Raw genomic sequence first — 20,205 nt, forward strand, 5'->3', positions numbered from 1 at the left:
TTGTTGTGGTCTTCAGTCCTGAGACTGGTTTGATGCAGCTCTCCATGCTACTCTTATCCTGTACAAGCTTCTTCATCTCCCAGTACCTACTGCAACCTACATCCTTCTGAATCTGCTTAGTGTATTCATCTCTTGGTCTCCCTCTACGATTTTTACCCTCCATGCTGCCCTCCAATGCTAAATTTGTGATCCCTTGATGCCTCAAAACATGGCCAGCTGCAGACTTGAAATGTGATTCCAGTATCCTATCGCTGCACCACATGGGTTGGTGTACTTTTAATAGTATCCTCCCTGTAAAGGTGAGGTGGTAACAGCCCACTAAAGTCAAGATGAGAGCAGGTAACTACTTGAAAACCATCCTTAAGCTTGCCAGCAGAGGTGACTCGGAATGACCAGGCGTTGATAAGAGATAATGCTCACCTCCACTCTTGACATGTTCCTGTGTAGCCACCTCAGTGGATTAATAACTTTCTGATTGAGAAGGGATATGAAATGCTGGCTGATATTTAACTATTTACTCATCTGAATGGTAATTTTTGTTCTATATGAATGGCATGATAGCCATAGGAAACCAAGAATTATCAATTTAAGAGCCACAGAAATGCAGCCCACAGGGGAAAGTATGAAGATCCAAGTGGTTAACTGCCAAAATATTCACAACAAGGTGCCACAGTTTGAAGCACCTCCTAACAACCAGTGAATCTCATGACTTGGATTCTTCTATCAAATAGCATACTTACCTCATGATGTAACTGGAAACCTTAGACAGAACCTCAGTTCACTTTTAAATAAGCTCCTAATAATACTGTAATCACTGGAGGAGACTTTAATCATTCAACAATCAATTGGTATTATTAAGTTTTGTAGTGGTGGACTAACTTAGCTTTCTGTGAAACATTACTATATGCCTTCACCTAAAACTACTTTGAACGGATAGTTTGGAACCCCACTCATGGTATAAATATATCGGATCTAATATCAGAAAACGGACCTGATCTCTTTGAGGAGGTCCACATTGAAACTAGTATCAGTGACCATTAGGCAGTTACACCAACAATGAATACCAAATTACAAAGGCCAACTAAGACAAATAGACAAAGAAGCTCTAGTGTCATATCACAATGAGGAACTTGAAACTTTTATCTCAGGACAGATGTGTGTATAGGAACTATGGCTCAAGTGTGGAAAAAAAAAAAAAAAAACCTGATGCCTTTGAGGAGTTCCACATCAAAATGGGTAATGGGTATAAGTGATTATTAGGCAGTTATAGCATCAATTAATACCAAATTACAAAGGGCAACCAAGAGAAGTAGAAAGATTTACATGTTCAACAAACTAGACAAAGAAGCTGTTGTGTCATATCTCAATGAGAAACTTGAAACTTTTAGCTCAAGACAGGTGTGTAGAGGAAGTATGGCTCAAGGGTAGAACTGTAAGGATATGTGCACAGTAGAACAGTTCATGAAGGAAAGGATCCTTTATGGTATACAGTCACAATAGAGAAACTTCTAAAGAAATAGAGACTGCTGTGTAAAAGCTATAAAACAAAGCACACAACTATAGACAGATGCTGATTGAAACATGTTTCACTGTCAAGAAGCAATGTGTAATGCTTTAAATAACTACTGCAGAAATGCAAAAGCTGAAAGGCTTGACTCTGTTTTCAAATGTTGCTTTACAAAGGAAAACCCAGGAGTATAGCCTTAATTTAATTTTTGTAAGCTAAAAAGATGAATGAAATAGACCTTAGTGTCAATGGTATTCAGAGGAAGCTGAAATCATTAAAATGGAACAAAACCTCAGTGCCTGATAGAATCCATGTCACATACTATACTGAATTTGCAGTGGAGTTAGCCCTCTGTTAACTATAAGCAATGGTAGAGCCTTTGGACCAAAAAACTATGCCCCATAGTAGGAAGAAAATGCAAGTCACACCTGTCTGCAAGAAGGGTAGCAGAAGTGATCCACAAAACTGCTATCCAGTATCTTTGACCCATTCATTTGTTGTAGAATCTTAGCACATATTCTAAGCTAAAACATAATGGAGTATCTAAAACAGAATGAACTCCTGTGTACAACCAGTATGGATTTCGAAAACACCATTCATGTAAAACTCAACTCAAACTTTTCTCACATGACGTACTGAATGCTGTTGATCAAGGCAGTCAAGTAAATGCAGTGTTTCTTAATTTCCAAAAAGTATTTGTCTCAGTACCGCACCTACACTGATTGTCAAAAATATGATCATGTGGGGTGTCAAGCAAAATTTGTGATTGTATTGAGGATTTTTTGATAGGGAGGGCATAGCAAGCTATCTCGGATGGAGAGTCACTGACAGATGTAGAAGTAGCTTTGGGTGTACACCAGGTAGTGTGTTGGGTCTCTTGCTGCTCGTGTTGTATATTAATGTCCTTGTGAACAGTTTTAATACTAAGCTCAGACATTTCACAGCTGATGAAGTTATCTATAATGAAATACAGTGTGAATGAAGCTCGCAAATCTTGTAAGGTATTGATAAGATTTCAGAGTGTAGCAAAGATTGGCAGCTTGCTTTAAATGTAAAACTGTGCACCCCTCAAAATAAAAAATATAGTATCCTATGATTATACGATCAGTGAGTCACAGTTGGAATTGGTAAACTCATACAAATACTTGGATGTATCACTTTGTAGGGACTTGAAGTGGAATGATTACATAGGCTTAGCCATGGGTAAAGCAAGGAGCATATACGTAGAATACTAGGGAATTTCTTACAAATCACTCGTGCAGCTCTGCCTAGAATATTGCTCATGTGTGTGGGACATGTGCCAAGTGGTACTAACAGGGGATATTGAATGAATATGGTCACACATTTGTTTGACCCACAGGTGAGTGCTACAGAGATATTGAAAGAACTGAACTGCTAAACTAAAACAATGGGAAGTCCAGGTTGAAAAAGGATAGATTGCACTCATCATAAAGATGACACATTGACATACAGAAAGGCATAACAAAAAGATTTTTAACACCTCACCCATCCTCAAAAAAGAAAGGAAGACACACACATACATCTACTCAAACAGGCACACATGACCACAATCTCTGAGCAGACTGCAATTGTTGCATTGAAAAAAAGCAGCAATCCAGCATGCAACAGGGAATGGGGTGAGTGATGTGAGAGATGAGGTCTGTCTGGTGGAGCATGCAGGGACTAGGCTAGAAGGTAGCAGGACAAGACTTCCAGATGTAGAGACAGTGACAGACAGAGACAGAGAAAATAATAGTGAGTGCATTGGCAGAGAGCAGCACAAAATGAGGATAAAGGGATGTGAATTGGAAGGACGTTGTTGGACAGAGGGAGCAGCAACCCCATCTGTAAATTTGGCCAGAGTGATCCTATCCCAGAAGTCCACCACAACCTCTAGTCCCAGCTTAAAGCTTTAGGTCCTACCCAGAACCTCTTCCCTGAGTCTACTTCTGTCCTTACCTCTCCAAAACCCCACACACCCACATTCTACATGCTCCACAAAATTCAGAAACCTAGTAATCCTGGACACCCCCTTACAACTGGTAATTGTGCCCCAATTGAAAGGTTTTTTGACTCATTGACAAATACCTCCAACAAACTGCCCACTATCTAGCCTCCCACAACCACTTCGTTGACCGACCCTCCACTATCACTGCTCCTTTACCTTCTGGATCCCTGCTGAACACTTCCAACACCACTTTCCTACACACCAACATACCTCATGCACATGGTCTTGCCCTCAGACTACAAACCCATTACCTGGTTCCTCATACACATTAGTAACATTATTCGAACACACAACCACTTCTATTCTGAAAGGAAGTTATAAAAACAGCACAACCAAAGGCACCTACATTGCACCCTTCTACACCATCCTGTTTATGGGCCATCTAGAGGAAATCTTCCTAGCCTCCCAACACCTCAAACACCTTGTCTGGTTCAGATTAATTGATGATCTGGACTGAGGGCCATGAAATCCTATCCTCATTCTTTCACAGTCCAACACCTCTCCCATCCACATCACCTGATCCTCCTCATCACAGTGTGCCACCTTCATGGATGTTGACCTCCTCCTCTCTGACAGCCCCAGCCACACCTCTGTCCACCAACCACGTGCATTTTGACAGCTACCATCCCATCCACACCAAAAAATCCCTTCCACACGACCTGGCCACCTGGTAAAAACATATTTGCAGTGGCAAGAAGTCCCTTGCCCTGTATACTGAGGGTCTCACAAGGGCCTTCACAGTGTGGCACTATCTCCCAGACCTAGCCTGCAAACAGATTTTCTGTGCCATATCCCCCACATACCATAACCCTCACACCACTCCAAGAACAAATTTCAAAGGTCACCCCCTCCGTCATCCAATACCACGCAAGACTGGAAGAACTGAACCACATCTTTTGTCATGGTTTTGATTATCTATGGTCCTGCCCTGAAATGAGGGACATCCTACCCAAGATTCTTCCCACCCCTTACAAAGTAGTTTTCTAAGGCCCACTCAACCACCACATCCTAGTCCATCCCTAAATCACTCCCAATCCCAGCTCTTTGCCACAATGGTCCATGTGCAAGACCCAGGTGCAACAGATGCCCTATCCATCCTGCCAACACTTCCTGTTCCAATCCTTTCACAGGCTTATCCTTCCCAATCAAAGACTAGTTCACCTGTGAAAGCAGCCATGTCATATACCAGCACTGCTACAATAACTGCAGAGCTTTTTATGTTGATATGACTACCAACCAGCTTTCTAACAGGATAAATGGCAACCACCAAACTGTGGCCAAAAGTATACTGATGCATAATGTGCAGCTGAACATAAGCTGAACATAACGTGTTTATTTCAATGGCTGCTTCACACCTACACCATCTGGATCCTCCCTTTATCAGATTTTCTGAACTCGACATAAGGGAGTCATCCTCACACCACATTCTCTGCTCCCTAAATTGTTCTGGTCTTGTTATGATAGCCTACTGTAACCATGTAACCACACTGTCTACCCAACAGTGTCACCCCTCTGTAATATAATCTTCTCCCAGTTCATTTCCTGTCGTCCTCATTGTTTGTCGCTCTCTGCCAGCACACTTACTAGTCTTCTACCTTCTCATGCATGTCTTCTTTTCGGTTCTATTCTGATTCTCATCCCCTCCTTCCCCCCCCCCCCCCCCTCCCCCCCCTGCTCCGCACCCCCTCTACCCAACAGCTTTCCAATGCTGCATTTAGCATCCTTGTCATGCCACATTCTAGTTCCTGCACACTACCAGACAGCACTCTTCTCTCTGCTAACCTATATTTTGCATTCCCTCCCCTGTCCCTTCCCAACTCTGGATTGCTGCTTTCATTCAATGCAACAATTGCTGTCTGGTCAGAAGAGCTGTAGATATTGGTAATGTGTGCATGAGGTATGTGTGCTTGTGTGAATATGCGTGTGTTTTCCTTTCTTTTCTGAAGAAGGCTTTGGCCAAAAGCTCAGTTTTAACAGTCTTTTCATTGTGCCTGTCTGCAACTCGTTATCTTTATGGTGTGAATGTATCTATCCTTTCCATAATTGTTAATATTCCAAACTCTTTAAGACAGTTGTAAACTATCCTAAGTAAGCCTACTTTCAAAGTTTCAATAACTGCCTACATATGATGACCCGTGGTATATCCTGTAACCCCCTACATATTGGTTCCTTAGTATGGATGAGGAGGAAAATATTAGATTGATTATAGACTGAACAGAGACATTTAAACAATCATTCTTTCTGCATTCTGTACGTGAATGGAATGGGAAAAAGCTCTAATAACTGGTACCATAGTACAAAGTCTCTGCCATGCACTTCATAGCAATTTGCAGAGTATGGATGAGGATGTAGATGAACTAATAAAAGTCAGCTGTTGTGGGTAGTGTCTTGACTAGTGTTTATTGTCTATGTGAGAGACTGGCTCAAAACTTTTAGTGTCTCACATCTGTTAAATTAGTGACATAAAATGTTAATTCAATAAATATATTACACTGAAGAGCCAAAGAACAGGTACACCTGCCTAATGTGGTGTACTGCCCCTGTGAGGATGCTGAAATGCTGCAACATGATGTGGCATGGACTCGACTAATGTCTGAAGTAGTACTGGAGGGGCTGACACCACAAATCTTGCAGAACTGTCCATAAATCTGTAAAATCCATGGAGATCTCTTCTGAACAACACATTGCAAGGCATTCCAGATATGCTCAATAATGTTCATGACGGGAGTTTGGCGGCCAGTGGAAGTTTTTACACTCAGAAGAGTGTTCCTGGAGGCACTCTGTAGCATTTTGGAACATGTAGGGTGTTACATTGTCCTGTATGAATTGTCCAAGTCTGTCAGAATGCACAAGGGACATGAGTGGATGCAGGTGATCAGACACGATGCTTACATATGTGTCACCTGTCAGAGTTGTATCTAAACATATCAGGGGTCTCATACCACTCCAAATGTACATGCCTCACACCATTACAGAGCCTCCAGCAGCTTGAACAGTACCCTGCTGACATTCAGGGTCCATGAATTCATAAGGTTGTCTCCATACCCATACTCATCCATCCACTCGATACAATTTGAAATGAGACTCGTCTGACCAGGAAATGTGTTTCCAGTCATCAACAGTTCAATGTCGGTGCTGATGGGCCCAGGCAAGGCGTAAAGCTTCGTGTCATGCAGTTATCAAGGGTACACTAGTGGACCTTCAGCTCCAAAAGCCCATATCAATGATGTTTCGTTGAATGGTTTGCACGCTGACACTTGTTGATGGCCCAGAATTGAAATCTGCAGCAATTTGCAGAAGGGTTGCACTTCTGTCACATTGAACAAGTCTCTTCAATTGGTGTTGGTCCTGTTCTTTCAGGATCTTTTTCTGGCCACAGGGGTGTCGAGGATTTGTTGTTTTACCAGATTCCTGATATTCACGGTACACTTGTGAAAAGGTCATATAGGACAATCCCCACTTCATTGCAACCTCGGAGATGCTGTGTCCCATCGCTCATGTGCTGACTATAACACCTTGCTCAGACTCATTTAAATCTTGATAATCTGCCATTGTATCAGCAGTAACCAATGTAACACTTGTGCCAGACACTTGTCTTATATAGGTGTTGCGGCCGGCCGGTGTGGCCGTGCGGTTCTAGGCGCTTCAGTCTGGAACCGCGTGACCACTACGGTCGCAGGTTCGAATCCTGCCTCGGGCATGGATGTGTGTGATGTCCTTAGGTTAGTTAGGTTTAAGTAGTTCTAGGTTCTAGGGGACTGATGATCACAGATGTTAAGTCTCATAGTGCTCAGAGCCATTTTATATAGGTGTTGCCGACCGCAGTGCTGTATTCTGCCTGATTAAGTATCTTTGCATTTCAGTATGCATGCCTATACCAGTTTCTTTGGTGCTTCAATGTATATGGAAGTAAAATTATATGTTAAGAAAAGCGTGCATATTGATGACAGGTACCCACAGCTCATCAGTGTTACTGGTTTTATGCAACCTTAAACCAGTCTGTGTTGAACTTGCACAGCATCTGTAGGTGCTTCAGTAGAACATTGTGCTCTAACTGTTTCACTTTTTTGAAGTAATGAATCGCTCGTAATTATGACTGCATAAAATAGATGTCTCACCAGACTTTAAGGTTTTGAATCATGAACTTACTTTTCTGAACAAAGAGTCCATAAGAGATGCTGAGAGATATGTGGAACAAAAAAAGTGCATAATGTATTTTTGCTATTGCCAGTAGGGCCTATGCCTCCAACTGTGTGTGTAAATATGGTATGAAGACTTCAAAATTTTGTATATTACATACTGATATTGCTTTTCATAAATTACTATTAGCTAGCTAGTCAATTATACTGTCTGAAACTCAAAATGCCTGGATCTTCTCAAAAACAGAACAGTGTAGAAAAACAAAGGCATATTAACTGACCATGAGACAAGTCAATCAATATAGTACAATGTAACAATGATATACTATTTTCCAGTTACCAAGCTTTTACTACATTTAATGTAAGTTTGAAACTTCTGACTAATAAAACCTTTTATTAATTTTCTAGGTGTCACAGTTAGTTGTATCAGAAATCATTCGACGCTCAAATATGACTGCAAGAATTCAAGCTATTGAGAAGTGGGCCGCTGTAGCTGATATCTCACGGTGTTTACATAACTTCAATGGTGTTCTGCAAGTCTGTGCAGCCTTTACCAACAGTTCTGTATTCAGACTGAAGAAAACTTGGGAGAAAGTCTCAAAAACAGTATGTTGTATGTTAAAAGTCTTGACTTGTTAGAATAATATAACAAAGTGCAGAAGGGGTATCATATCACTGAATACTGAAAATGAAGCACTAGTTAATGCATTCTACATACGTTGAAAGGAGCCTGGTAACGATGTACAGAATTACAGTCTTAAATATGCTGTTGGTTGCTGCCTGTATGTGAGATTCATTCATAACTATGTCTTTGATCTTGTGCTAGTCACCTCTACCTCCCTCTGACTCCACTCCTCATTTTCCTCTCTTTTCCATCTCCATTCACTCATTTGGTTATTTTGAGCTTACTCCTCTTTCTGTAGTTATCCTACATTACTAATGCAAAATAGCATCCTCACAATCACTAGAATTATAAATTTCCTTTCTCTTTCCCATAAGCACTGATGCTCAAATTGTTATTGGCACTGAAAGCTGGCTAAAGCCAGAGATAAGCTCATCTGAAATTTTTGTGAAGAACTTAACGTTGTTCCAAAAGGATAGGCTGAACATGGTGGCAGTGTTGTGTTTGTTACTGTTAGAAGTAGTTTGTCTTGTCGATTGAAGTAGATAATTCCTGTGATTTATTATGGGCAGAAGTCATTATTGGAAACTGGAATAAAACAATAATTTGATCCTTTTACTGACCTTCGAATTCAGATAATACAATTGCTGGAAGGTTCAAAGAAAACTTGAGTTTGATTTCAAACATGTATCTGACTCATGTGATTATAGTTGGTGGTGACTTTAATTTACCCTCAATATGTTGGTGAAAATACATGTTTAGTCCCGGAGGTATACGTAAAACATCATATGGAATTGCACTAAACACATTCTCTGAAAATTATTTTGAGCAGTTAGTTCATGAGCCCTTGCAAACAGTAAACAGTTGTGAAAACACCTTTGATCTCTTAGCAACAAAAAACCTTGAGTTAATAATGAGCATCAAAATGGATACAGGGATTAGTGAACACAGGCTGTCATAGTGAGATTGAACATTGTAACACTCAAATCTTCCAAAAAGAAACAAAAAGAATACCTATTCAAAAAATCAGAAAAAAATTCACTTGATGCCTTCCTGAGAGACAATCTCCACTCCTTCCACATTAACAGTATAAATGTAGACCAGATGTGGCTTCAATTCAGAGAAATAGTATCAGCAGCAATTAAGAGATTTATACCAAATAAATTAACAAACGACAGAGCTGATCCTCCTTGGTACACAAAACAGGTCAGAACACTGTTGCAGAAACAATGAAACAAACATGCCAAATTTAAGCAGATGCAAAATCCCCAAGATTGGTCGTCTTTTACAGAAACTTGAAATTTAGTGCGAACTTCAATGCGAGATGCTTATAATAGTTTCCACAATGTAACTTTGTCTTGAAATCTGGGAGAAAATCCAAAGAGATTCTGGTCGTATGTGAAGTATGTTAGCGGCAAGACACAATCAATGCCTTCTCTGTGTGATAGTAATGGAGATACTATCGAAGACAGTGCTGCCAAAGCAGAGTTACTAAACACAGACTTACAAAATGACTTCACAAAAGAAGACGAAGTAAATATTCCAGAATTCTAATCAAGAACAGCTGTCAATATGAATAATGTAGAAGTAAATATCCTCGAAGTACTGAAGCAACTTAAATTGCTTAATAAAAGCAAGTAGTCTGGTCCAGACAGTATACAAATTAGGTTCCTTTCAGAGTATGCTGATGAAATAGCTCCCTACTTAAGTCATATACAACAGTTTGCTCAATGAAAGATCCATACCCAAAGAGTGGAAAGTTGCGCAGTTCACATCAATGTTAAAGAAAGGTAGTAGGAGTAATCCACTAAATTATAATCCATTAAATTACAGGCCCATATCATTAAACTCAATATGCAGCAGGATTCTGGAACATATATTTTGTTCGAACATTATCAATTACCTCAAAGAAAACGGTCTTTTGACACACAGTCAACATGGATCTAGAAAACATCATTCTTGTGAAACACACCTAGCTCTTTATCTGCATGAAGTGTAGAGTGCCATTGACAAGGGATTACAGATAGATTTTGTAGTTTTGGATTTCCAGAAGGCTTTTGACAGTATACCACACAAGCAGCTTGTAACAAAGTTGTGTGCTTATGGAATGTCATCTCAGTTATGTGACTGGATTTGTGATTTCCTGTCAGAGAGGTCACAGTTCATAGTAATTGATGGAAAGTCATAGAGTAAAAAACTAGTGATTTCTGCCATTCCCCAAGGTAGTGTTATAGGCCCTATGCTGTTCCTTGTCTATATAAACGACTTGGGAGACAATCTGAGAAGCTGTCTTAGGTTGTTTTTAGATGATGCTGTCATTTATCAACTAATAAAGTCATCAGAAGATCAAAACAAATTGCAAAACAATTTAGAAAAGATACATGTATGGTGCAAAAATTGGCAGTCGAACCTAAATAACGAAAAGTGTGAGGTCATCTGCATGACTGCTAAAAGGAATCTGTTAAACTTCAGTTACATGATATATCAGTCAAACCTAAAGGCCGTAAATTCAACTAAACATCTAGGAATTACAATTACGAATAACTTAAATTGGAAGAAACACATAGAAAATATTGTGTGGAAGGCTAACCAAAGACTGCGTTTTATTGACAGGACACTTAGAAAATGTATCAGATCTACTAAGGAGACTGCCTACACTGTGCTTGTCTATCCTCTTTTAGAATACTGAGTACATAGAAAAAATTCAAAGAAGGTCAGCACTTTTTGTACTGCCGCAAAATATGGGAGAGAGTGTTACTGAAATGATACAGGATTTGGAGTGGACGTCATTAAAACAAAGATGTTTTTCATTGTGCCAGAATCTTCTCACGAAATTTCAATCACCTACTTTCTCCTCCAAAAGTGAAAATATTTTGTTGACACTGGCCGTCATAGGGTAAATGATCAGAATGATAAAATAAGGGAAATCAAAGCTTGAATGGAAAGATATAGATGTTTGTTCTTTCCGCACGCTATACAAGATCGGAATAACAGAGAATTGTGGTTCAATGAACCATTTGCCAGGCACTTAAATGTGATTTGCAGAGTATCCATGTAGATGTAGTTGTAGTAAGTTTGGTGAATGGTTTTCTGCTTTATTACATTTTCTCCCCTTGCCTGTTACACTGTTATCTCTTTAATTTTTTCATTTTTCCTCTGTATTAACATTATCTGAGTCTTCTATTTTACTCAGACTTTATGAGTGGCTGATAATTGGATGATGGTATCATCTCTGTGACAAACACGTCCTAACTTTATGAACACGTCCTAACTTTATTCATTAGAGTCTACAACTCTTTCAACTTTCTTTCTGTCTATGATATTTTCTTTCTTGTATAATTTTGAGCGCCTTGTCATTGTCCTTATCACACTTCCAATCTTCAAATTTCTTTCAGTACTGTTATCTATCCAATGATAGGTATGTACTCAAGACTTTGGCTTGAATTTTTGATATTAATATCAATCAGATCACAGCTTCCTATCTGGATATAACTAATGTGTCTTGTTTAAGTTCACTATTCTCACTTGTTCTCTCTACCTTGTAAAAATTTGTGGTTGAGGGTGTCAACTTGGGATAAGCCATTGTATCAAATGATCTGAGGAGCACTTAAAAAGTCATTCCATAACAATCTAATCAAAACTTTGTGTATAGTAAGCAGCATTAAATTATCTACAGTTAGAAATTGTAAAGAAAGATTTTTTTCTGTTTAATTACCTCCAGAGTTATCCAGGACATTTCACAATTCCAAAACATATTATGCTTTGGATTTCAGCAATTGCATTCTTTTAACACCCCTGTTGGAGTTCCCTCCACAGTCATGCTGTTAAAGAAACACTTTTGCATAATAAACAGTGTTACCATGTTGAATGTCTTAAAACAAATCAGAAACATTGAATAAAACATAGCTAATTTATATACGTAATTAATGTGATATTTGTCAACATAACATCTTTCATAGTGTCTGTGTTTCTATAATTGGTTAAAGTTTCTTACCTGCTCCCTATTCTTATTGGTGTAATGTTCTTGAGCTATTTTGTTCATTGTTATTGTTTGTTAATTTTGCATGTTTTTAGTACTAAAACTATAATTATCAGGGTGGTCACCATCTGTTTTTACTGACAGTCCTGGTTTTAATTATTGTTCCAAAAAATTATTAATGGTGTTCATTTGTACTTGCAGAGCTGTTGATGTTAGCATGTAAGATTGTATTTGAAGATAAATTTCTTAATCATTATAACTGTGTATTAGAAAATAAAAATAGCTTACCTCACCATTTTGCAAGGGAGGTGAGCAGTAAAAGTCTAGAGCTTTGTTTATGCACCACATCTTTATTGACTGACATAATCATGAGTACTTTTAACAGTGTAAAATTTATCATGCTACTAAAACTGATTGTAATTTACTTTTCACTCATAGGATCACATCTTTTTCTTCTTCTTCTTCTTCTTCTGTAGTCAACTTAAACTTTTTGTGAACTGCATATCTCATGATCTCCCTCTTGTTTTTTCCAAAGCTATTTCTGCCTGAGTGTTACTTGTAGTTCCAGAAATCCATGTACCTTGTTTCTGAGTGTGTTTCTGTTGTAATGGTACAAACAAATTTGACTTGTACTTAAGTGAAAATGACAAGTTTTCTGTTTGATTTGAAACTTCATTGGTAATCAACTCATCTTTTCAGCAAGTATAGCAATGACCTTTCATTTGATTCCTTTTGTTTCATTATTTGAGACTTGCACACTTTTATTCGTCATTTGAAGATGAGTAAAGCTTCCTCTCTTATAGTAATTCAGTAAGAGGATTAGTGAGTTGGCTTCTTCCAAATTAGTGTTCTAGAATGAAAAGTGTCAAAGTTTGTTTTTCTTCTTTCTTCTTTGTTATAACACTGAAATTTACAAAATCTTTACTTCTGTACGTGACATACTGAGAAACATTAAAAAATAGACTCTGGCCTGGTGACATCAACTGAAAGGTAACAATACTTTTCTCCAAGTGCAGTTGCACAAAGTGTCACTGGGACACTGTTATTTGTGGAATATGTGCTTTGTGGTGCTTCACAATTTCCACTGTTTTGACTGGGATAAACTGATGCTAGACTGTTCACCTTTGGTACACTAAAGTAGGAGGTGTCCTCAAACAGTCCAAGTGAAAAATCCAAGTTTTTTGTGCATTTATTTACATACATATACCGATTTCTGATATTTCCTTTATGTATTAATGAGAGCACATGGTGTCAGTGATATTCACATGGAAAATCTAATTCCTAACATTATATCTAAAATTTAAACATGTTTTTCATGTTAATTATCTCATAACTCATGCATATGTCATAATATATTGTTTAATTCAAATGGTGTGTACTGGTACTGAGAGAATAGCATTTCATGCTACATCATCAGTTGTGATCTATATTTGTGCTTTATACAACTTTTGCAATAGAATCCTCATTCACACAATTGTTTTGCCTCATTTCAATGTATATCTACATGACTAAAGGCATATTTTTGAGAATTTTCAGAAATTTACGAGTGGTGTTTATAACATAATTCATAGTAAATCAACATTTACAAATTACATTTGTACATTCTAGTGTGGCGTTTCTAATGATATGAATTTATGATAGATTTGAGAGTACCTTCACGGCTGAAATGTACAGTGGTAGAAATGAAATTAAGGAGACCTCTCACTTCAACCAGTGACAGCAATGCTGTAAAATGATATCATTCAGTCAATTTGTAGTGACTGTGTTCCCTGTTGTTTTCAAAATAATGGATGTTCTTTTTTATTGGCCAAACTTTTCGTGGTCTCAGCCAGGTTAATGAAAATTATTCATTGATTAATTTGACAACTTTCTGGACTGAGTGAGTAACTATAAGTGTTTCCAAATACTGTTCTCATTTCTAATACAGATTCCCTTAACAGAGTTGTTGGTTTTAAAGAGAGATATTTCATTAAAGAATAGATATACTAAGAAGTATTAGTTAGTATATCGAGTTCTCTGAACAGGCTTCAGATAGACGTACTTCAATTCACTCCACAAATAGTTCATTTGACACAAAATTTAATCTTAGTTTGATGAAGTACCTTACGGCATTAGGGCAGGATAATATGCCAGTATTTCAGTCTCATGCCAGCAACGTCTAACAACATTTGCATTGTAAGCAACTGGTAAAATGAAATGATGGACAATCCTGAGTGGAATGTTACAGTGAAGTAGGGGAGATGGCAACTCAATAGAGAAGGCATTGAATAATAGACAGGCTAGTTCAACAGTGGATTACACTGTTGGACAAAGTCCTTCCTGAGATATGGGGGGGGGATGTGGACCACACACACATTCATACCTGGGCAGCTCACACACATGGTCACTGCATCGGGCACTAATACTTAAATGCAGTGAGCTTTGATTTCATCTGGGGTGGATAGTGGTGATGCAGAAGAGGTGTGAGATGAGAAGGGGAGGTGGATTGTGGCAAAATGAGATGGAGTGCTAGTTGATCCTGTAGTACTTGGAGGTGGTGGGCTTCTAGGTTGCAGCATTGGGACGTGGAAACGGAGAAGGGAAAATGACTGTGCAGGTGCACTGGGAGAGGGGGGGGGGGGGATAATAAGTATGTGTGATGTTGGAGTGGGAGCAGGCAGGTGGGGACAGTGACTAGTGAAGGTTGAGGTCAGGGGGTTACAGGAATAATAGATGTGTTGTAGGGAGAATTTCTGCCTGAGTAATTCAGTAAGGTAGGTGTTAGTGGGAAGAATCCAGGTTGCACAGATTGTGAAGCAGTCATTGAAGTGAAGCACGCAGTGTTGTGTGGGATACTCAGCAACTGGAAAACTGAGCTTAATTTTCAGTTACGTGATGGATAGTCCAGCTGTCTCTTGGCCACGGTTTGGGGTGATCATTCATGTGGACAGACAGCTTGTTAGTAATTATGCTCATCTAGAATGTCACACGATGTTTCCATGTAAGTCAGTCGACCACGTAGCTGCTTCTACAGGTGTCCTTGCCTCTTTGGGGTAGGAGATGCCTGTGACAGGACCGGAGTGGGTGGTACTGAGAGGACGCATGGAACAGATCATGGGGGAGGGGTAGGAATGGACAAGGATATTGTATAGTTTGGTTGGGTAGCAGAATACCACTGTGGGAGGATTGAGGAGGATATTTCTCATTTCAGGATACAACAAAAGGTAGTCAAAGCCCTAGTGGATTCCATTTTTGGGTGGTACTGAGTCATGATAAGGCTCTCCTTTGTGCCCAGTTCATGTATGTTTGGAACGGTAGGTGACTGAGGAGACAAGGTGTGAGAGGACTGTTTGTAGACAAGGTATGGGGGGGAGGGGGGGGGGCATAATTTTTGATCTGAAAAGGCCTCAGCGAGACCCTTGGCAGCTGGTAATGTTGCTGTTCAAAGCCCATTAATATACAAAAGCAAAAATAAGGATGCTACAATGAACACAATCAGAATCACTTACAGTGTGTCTCCGTTGTTAGTTGGCATCACCTTTGAGGCACTTATTATCATGGTTACCATTGCTTTTGTTCATATTGTGATCTGCATCTGATTCCTGGTTTCCAGTTTTTATTCCAGACAGAAGCTGTGTGTTCACTTCTCTTTACTTGTAATGATACACAACAGGAGGGCTTAATCCTGATTAGAGAAGTATTGTACATTCTTGCTTAGATAGGTATTCTCGCATACCTTTATCTTTTAATCAGGCCTAGAATTCACTGATAAATAACCAAAATCAATGGTGTTTCACAAATTAACTGGTGAAAGATGAAACTGCAGCTCAAGCTGATATAAGGCCAAACATCCACATTTTTGTACCATTGCAAAAGTAGAATTAATGAGAAGTAATGCTACTATTCATCTTTAATGGTAATTCTCCAAAATGTAGAACAAATGATATGGCATAAATGAAAGACAAAAACACCTTTACAGTCTCATGATGTATATTACATAACTTCTGGTGCCTGGTTTCCTTACCCAAAATGAATTTTTTCAAGGACATCATCTTTCCACCACTGACTGTAATATTTTATTTTTTCAATACATTGTTGCAATTTCAGCGCTTGGCAGTAGCCATAGTTCCAAAATTGCAGTTGTGTACTGAAAAATAAAACATTTAAGTCAACAGCAAAGAGATGATGCCCTTCAAAAAATCTGTAATGGTCAAAAGGAAAACTCCCTTGAGAAAATTATGAAACTGCAAAACAGAATAGCTGACCAGTACTTAGATTCAGCAGGTGGAAGTTTAGCACTGCTGATAAAAGTACATGAAACTATCCTAGCTTTTGGTAATATTGGGCCTAGTTTCTTCTCTGGGGAGGATAGGTCTAGGTTGGGAAAGATAAAAAAGAAGCTTTTGGTAATATTGGGCCTAGTTTCTTCCGTGGGGAGGATAGGTCTAGGTTGGGAATGATAAAAAAGAAAGGGCATATCAGTAACACAGGAATTATTGGGGGTTAACCCATCATCTTGGGCTCTGAATGATCGACCCCTTCTCCAACCCACCCCTCTGTCTATTGGCAGTACTAAAAATGTCACCATTTGAAGATAATCACTGGTCAACCATTCTTCCTCATAATTTTTTTTTTTTTTTATTTTTGCTCTGGTGATTATTTCTTTTGATGCAGATAACTGCTCTTTAGGCATCTGCTTCTGTTTTGTCAATATGGTTACTTCTGCAATACTAAAGTGTCATCTTTTTCATCGTTTGGTGAGCTCCTTACTTCTTGGGTGATCTTTCTTTAGTATTGAGTGATCATTTTTTCATGTTTAGCACTCTTTTGTACTTGTTTAGTGAGTGTCTTCCTCTGTTCAGCAGTCTTTTTTATGTAGTTGGTGATCTTTTTTCTGATTTTGAACAAATCACTAGTGTAAAACTTTGAACATAGCTTCTAAGGTTCAGTGACCATGTCAAAATTATATTGTAACAAATAAGCCCTCGGTCACAAATATTAAGTCAAAATTGACCTGGTTTTGATGCTACTATGAGCCCCGTCTTCAGAATTAGACTAACTGTACTAAAACATTAGGTATATAGTACATCAATAAAATTGAAGTTTGTACTGACTCGAAAAGATGCAGTACTTACAAGTCACATATTAAAAAAGATCTCAGCCCGAAAAGCGACGTCATGAACGCTTGTGCGATGGCGAGCCTCTAAGGGCTGCTCGTACTGTGGACAAGGGTTGCAACAAGACTGAGGTGCCCACTTTAGAAAGTGTGGGCAAGTAAACATGGTGTTGCTACGAGTGCCATCTAGTATATTAAAAAAGATCTCAGCCGGAAAGATGACGTCATGTGGACAAGGGTTGCAACACCATGTTTACTTGCCCACACTTTCTAAAGTGGGCACCTCAGTCTTGTTGCAACCCTTGTCCACAGTATGAGCAGCCCTTAGCGGTTCGCCATCGCACAAGTGTTCATAACGTCACCTTTCTGGCTGAGATCTTTTTTAATATGTGACTTGTAAGTACTGCATCTTTTTGAGTCAGTACAAACTTCAATTTTATTAATGTACTGTATACCTAACGTTTTAGTACAGTTACTCTAATTCTGAAGACGACACTCATTGTAGCATCGAAACCAGGTCAATTTTTACTTAATATTTGTGACCGAGGGCTTATTTGTTACAATATAAATCACTAGTGTAACAATGTGGCTGAAATCTGTTTGTCTAGCTATTAAGCATTACTGTGTAGTTTTATTTCGTACTGCACAATGGAAATTTCAGGTTGGAATATCAACAATATTAGGAACAGGATAGTTTTCTACTCACCATAAAGATGATGCATTGAGATGCAGGCAGCCACAATGAAAAGAGTGTTACATAAACTACCAGTGATGGCGGTCATGTGTGTCTGAGATGTGCTTGCTTGTGTGAATGTGTGTGTGTGTGTGTGTGTGTTTTCTTTGCTGAGGTAGGCTTTGGCCAAAAGCTTTAATGCATAAAAGTCTTTTTATTGCATCTGCCTGCAACTCAGTGGATCATCTTTATTTCATTTTACTATGCTCATGTGGAGTAAGGACTTTACATTATAAATTACAGCTACCCAGAGAGCTTGAACCACTCTGAAAAGTGAAGTAGGAGGTATAGTTTCCTCATGTATTAAGAAGAAATGTAAATATAAACCATTCATACTCTTAAAGTTCGAAATGGCCAAGGTACTGAAGCATGCTGTGTGAACAGAAATTCATAGGAAGTGCACAGTAAAAGTCACAATGTACTGTGCTCCAGCTGGTGATTTTGAGTGGGCCATGAAGCAGTTAGATGCACTGTTAAAGTTTTCAAATTTGAAACAAAGTGATGTGATATTTAGCAGAGAATTTAATTTAGTTGTTCATGGCACATGTACATACTAAACTCTTTTGCTATTTCATCTAATTTAGCTCTCTCTCATAACAAGATTTATGGGAACCTGCATTGCTGCTATTAATATTTCAATAGACACTTCAAGACTGCAAAGCTTTGGTGATTGGATGATTTCTGGGAAGACTGGGAGAAAATACCCATAATATTTCTGGTCATGTTATAGTATTAAGGGAAAATCAACTTACTGGCTGTAGAATGAGAAACTCAAGTATTTAAGGTAGCTGGTACAATCAGGGATTCATATGATATTGTTCTAAATGAATACCTTTTACAGTTAGAAAGAGAACCAAATTGTGAGGATAATATCATTGATCTCCTCTCTATACAAATGGACCCAAACATTGATTCACTTAATGTAGAGCAGGAATTCAGTGATCATAAGGCCATTACAGCATCACTGATTACGGGTGACAATAGTACTATTACGAAAAATAGAAAGATATTCCTCCATAGTAAAAGGAGTGTTGGGGGGAGAAAAACTGAAAATCATATTCAGTTATATTCAACCAGCAAGCTCTTAGATTAAGAATGCTTTTTGAAAATGTCTAGTATATGTGGACAAAGTTAAAGAGTGTGATACAATATGCCTTTAATTGGTATGTGCTAAACAAAGTTGTGATGAAAAGGAAATACCCATTGTGGTTCAACATCCGAGATAGTTGCTCAGAAAGCAATTAGAATCACATCACAGATTTAAATGTAGCCAAAGTGTTGCTGACAAACAAAATCTGAATGTATCCACAACAAGTCCAAAGAGAACCATGCAGAAAGTGTTCAGCAAATTCAAAAATAAAATTGGACATACCAATTTCACAAAAATCACAATAATTTTTGATCTTACCTTATATCAATAAATACATTAAGGTGATTTATCTGGTCACTCAAGGACCATACCGGCATCAAAAGGCAGGAGATAGAAAGCAAAATGCTATATTTCATTTTCAGAAATTTTTACACTGACAAAAATTGTTTCATGACCTTAGGAGGAACTGTGCTATGAATATCAAAATGAAATAACAATTTAACGGAATACAGGATAGAAAGCCAACTAAACTCTTGCAACAGACAAACAGACAGACAGATTGAATCTTTCTGCTTCTGTGTAAAGTATGAGAAACAAATTATTTCTCTTACAGCATCACAGTATCACAGCTTGTTGGAGGAATGAAGCATTTGAACTGATTGGAACGAGATTGCAAAGTTCCCAATTAGTAAGCACCAGTTTTTTATGTGCACATTTTGATAGGCCATATTGGTGGGATATTGAGGTACAGTGAAACAGTGCACATTTTTCTAGTACGGAAACACAAGCAAGCTTAAGGTCAGTCGCAAAAACCATAGAAAAGATTTATCGTCAGAACATTCTTTAAAGGGTCAGTTAAATGTGATTAAGTAATCTTTCAACAGCCTCACTGTGAGAACCAAGTAATACATAAAACCACTGAACAATGACAGAAATAAGCATCTTGTGACTCCACGTGTAACAGGACAAAAGAATGATACAGGAGGTGCAACATAACAACTGATGTGAGTTGTGCAAACTGAAAGAACATAC

General features: G+C 38.5%; 1 protein-coding gene across 1 annotated transcript in view; it reads left to right on the forward strand.

Moving 5' to 3' along the window:
- Window positions 1-20,205, forward strand: part of LOC126413258 (ras-specific guanine nucleotide-releasing factor 2-like) — a 1,992,910-nt gene that overhangs the window by 1,832,936 nt on the left and 139,769 nt on the right. Inside the window, 1 exon segment of the mRNA XM_050083160.1 lies at window positions 8,063-8,260. Within this exon segment, the coding sequence (XP_049939117.1) occupies window positions 8,063-8,260 (198 nt within the window).

This window comes from Schistocerca serialis, chromosome 7, assembly GCF_023864345.2.
Source record: "Schistocerca serialis cubense isolate TAMUIC-IGC-003099 chromosome 7, iqSchSeri2.2, whole genome shotgun sequence".
NCBI lineage: Eukaryota > Metazoa > Arthropoda > Insecta > Orthoptera > Acrididae > Schistocerca > Schistocerca serialis.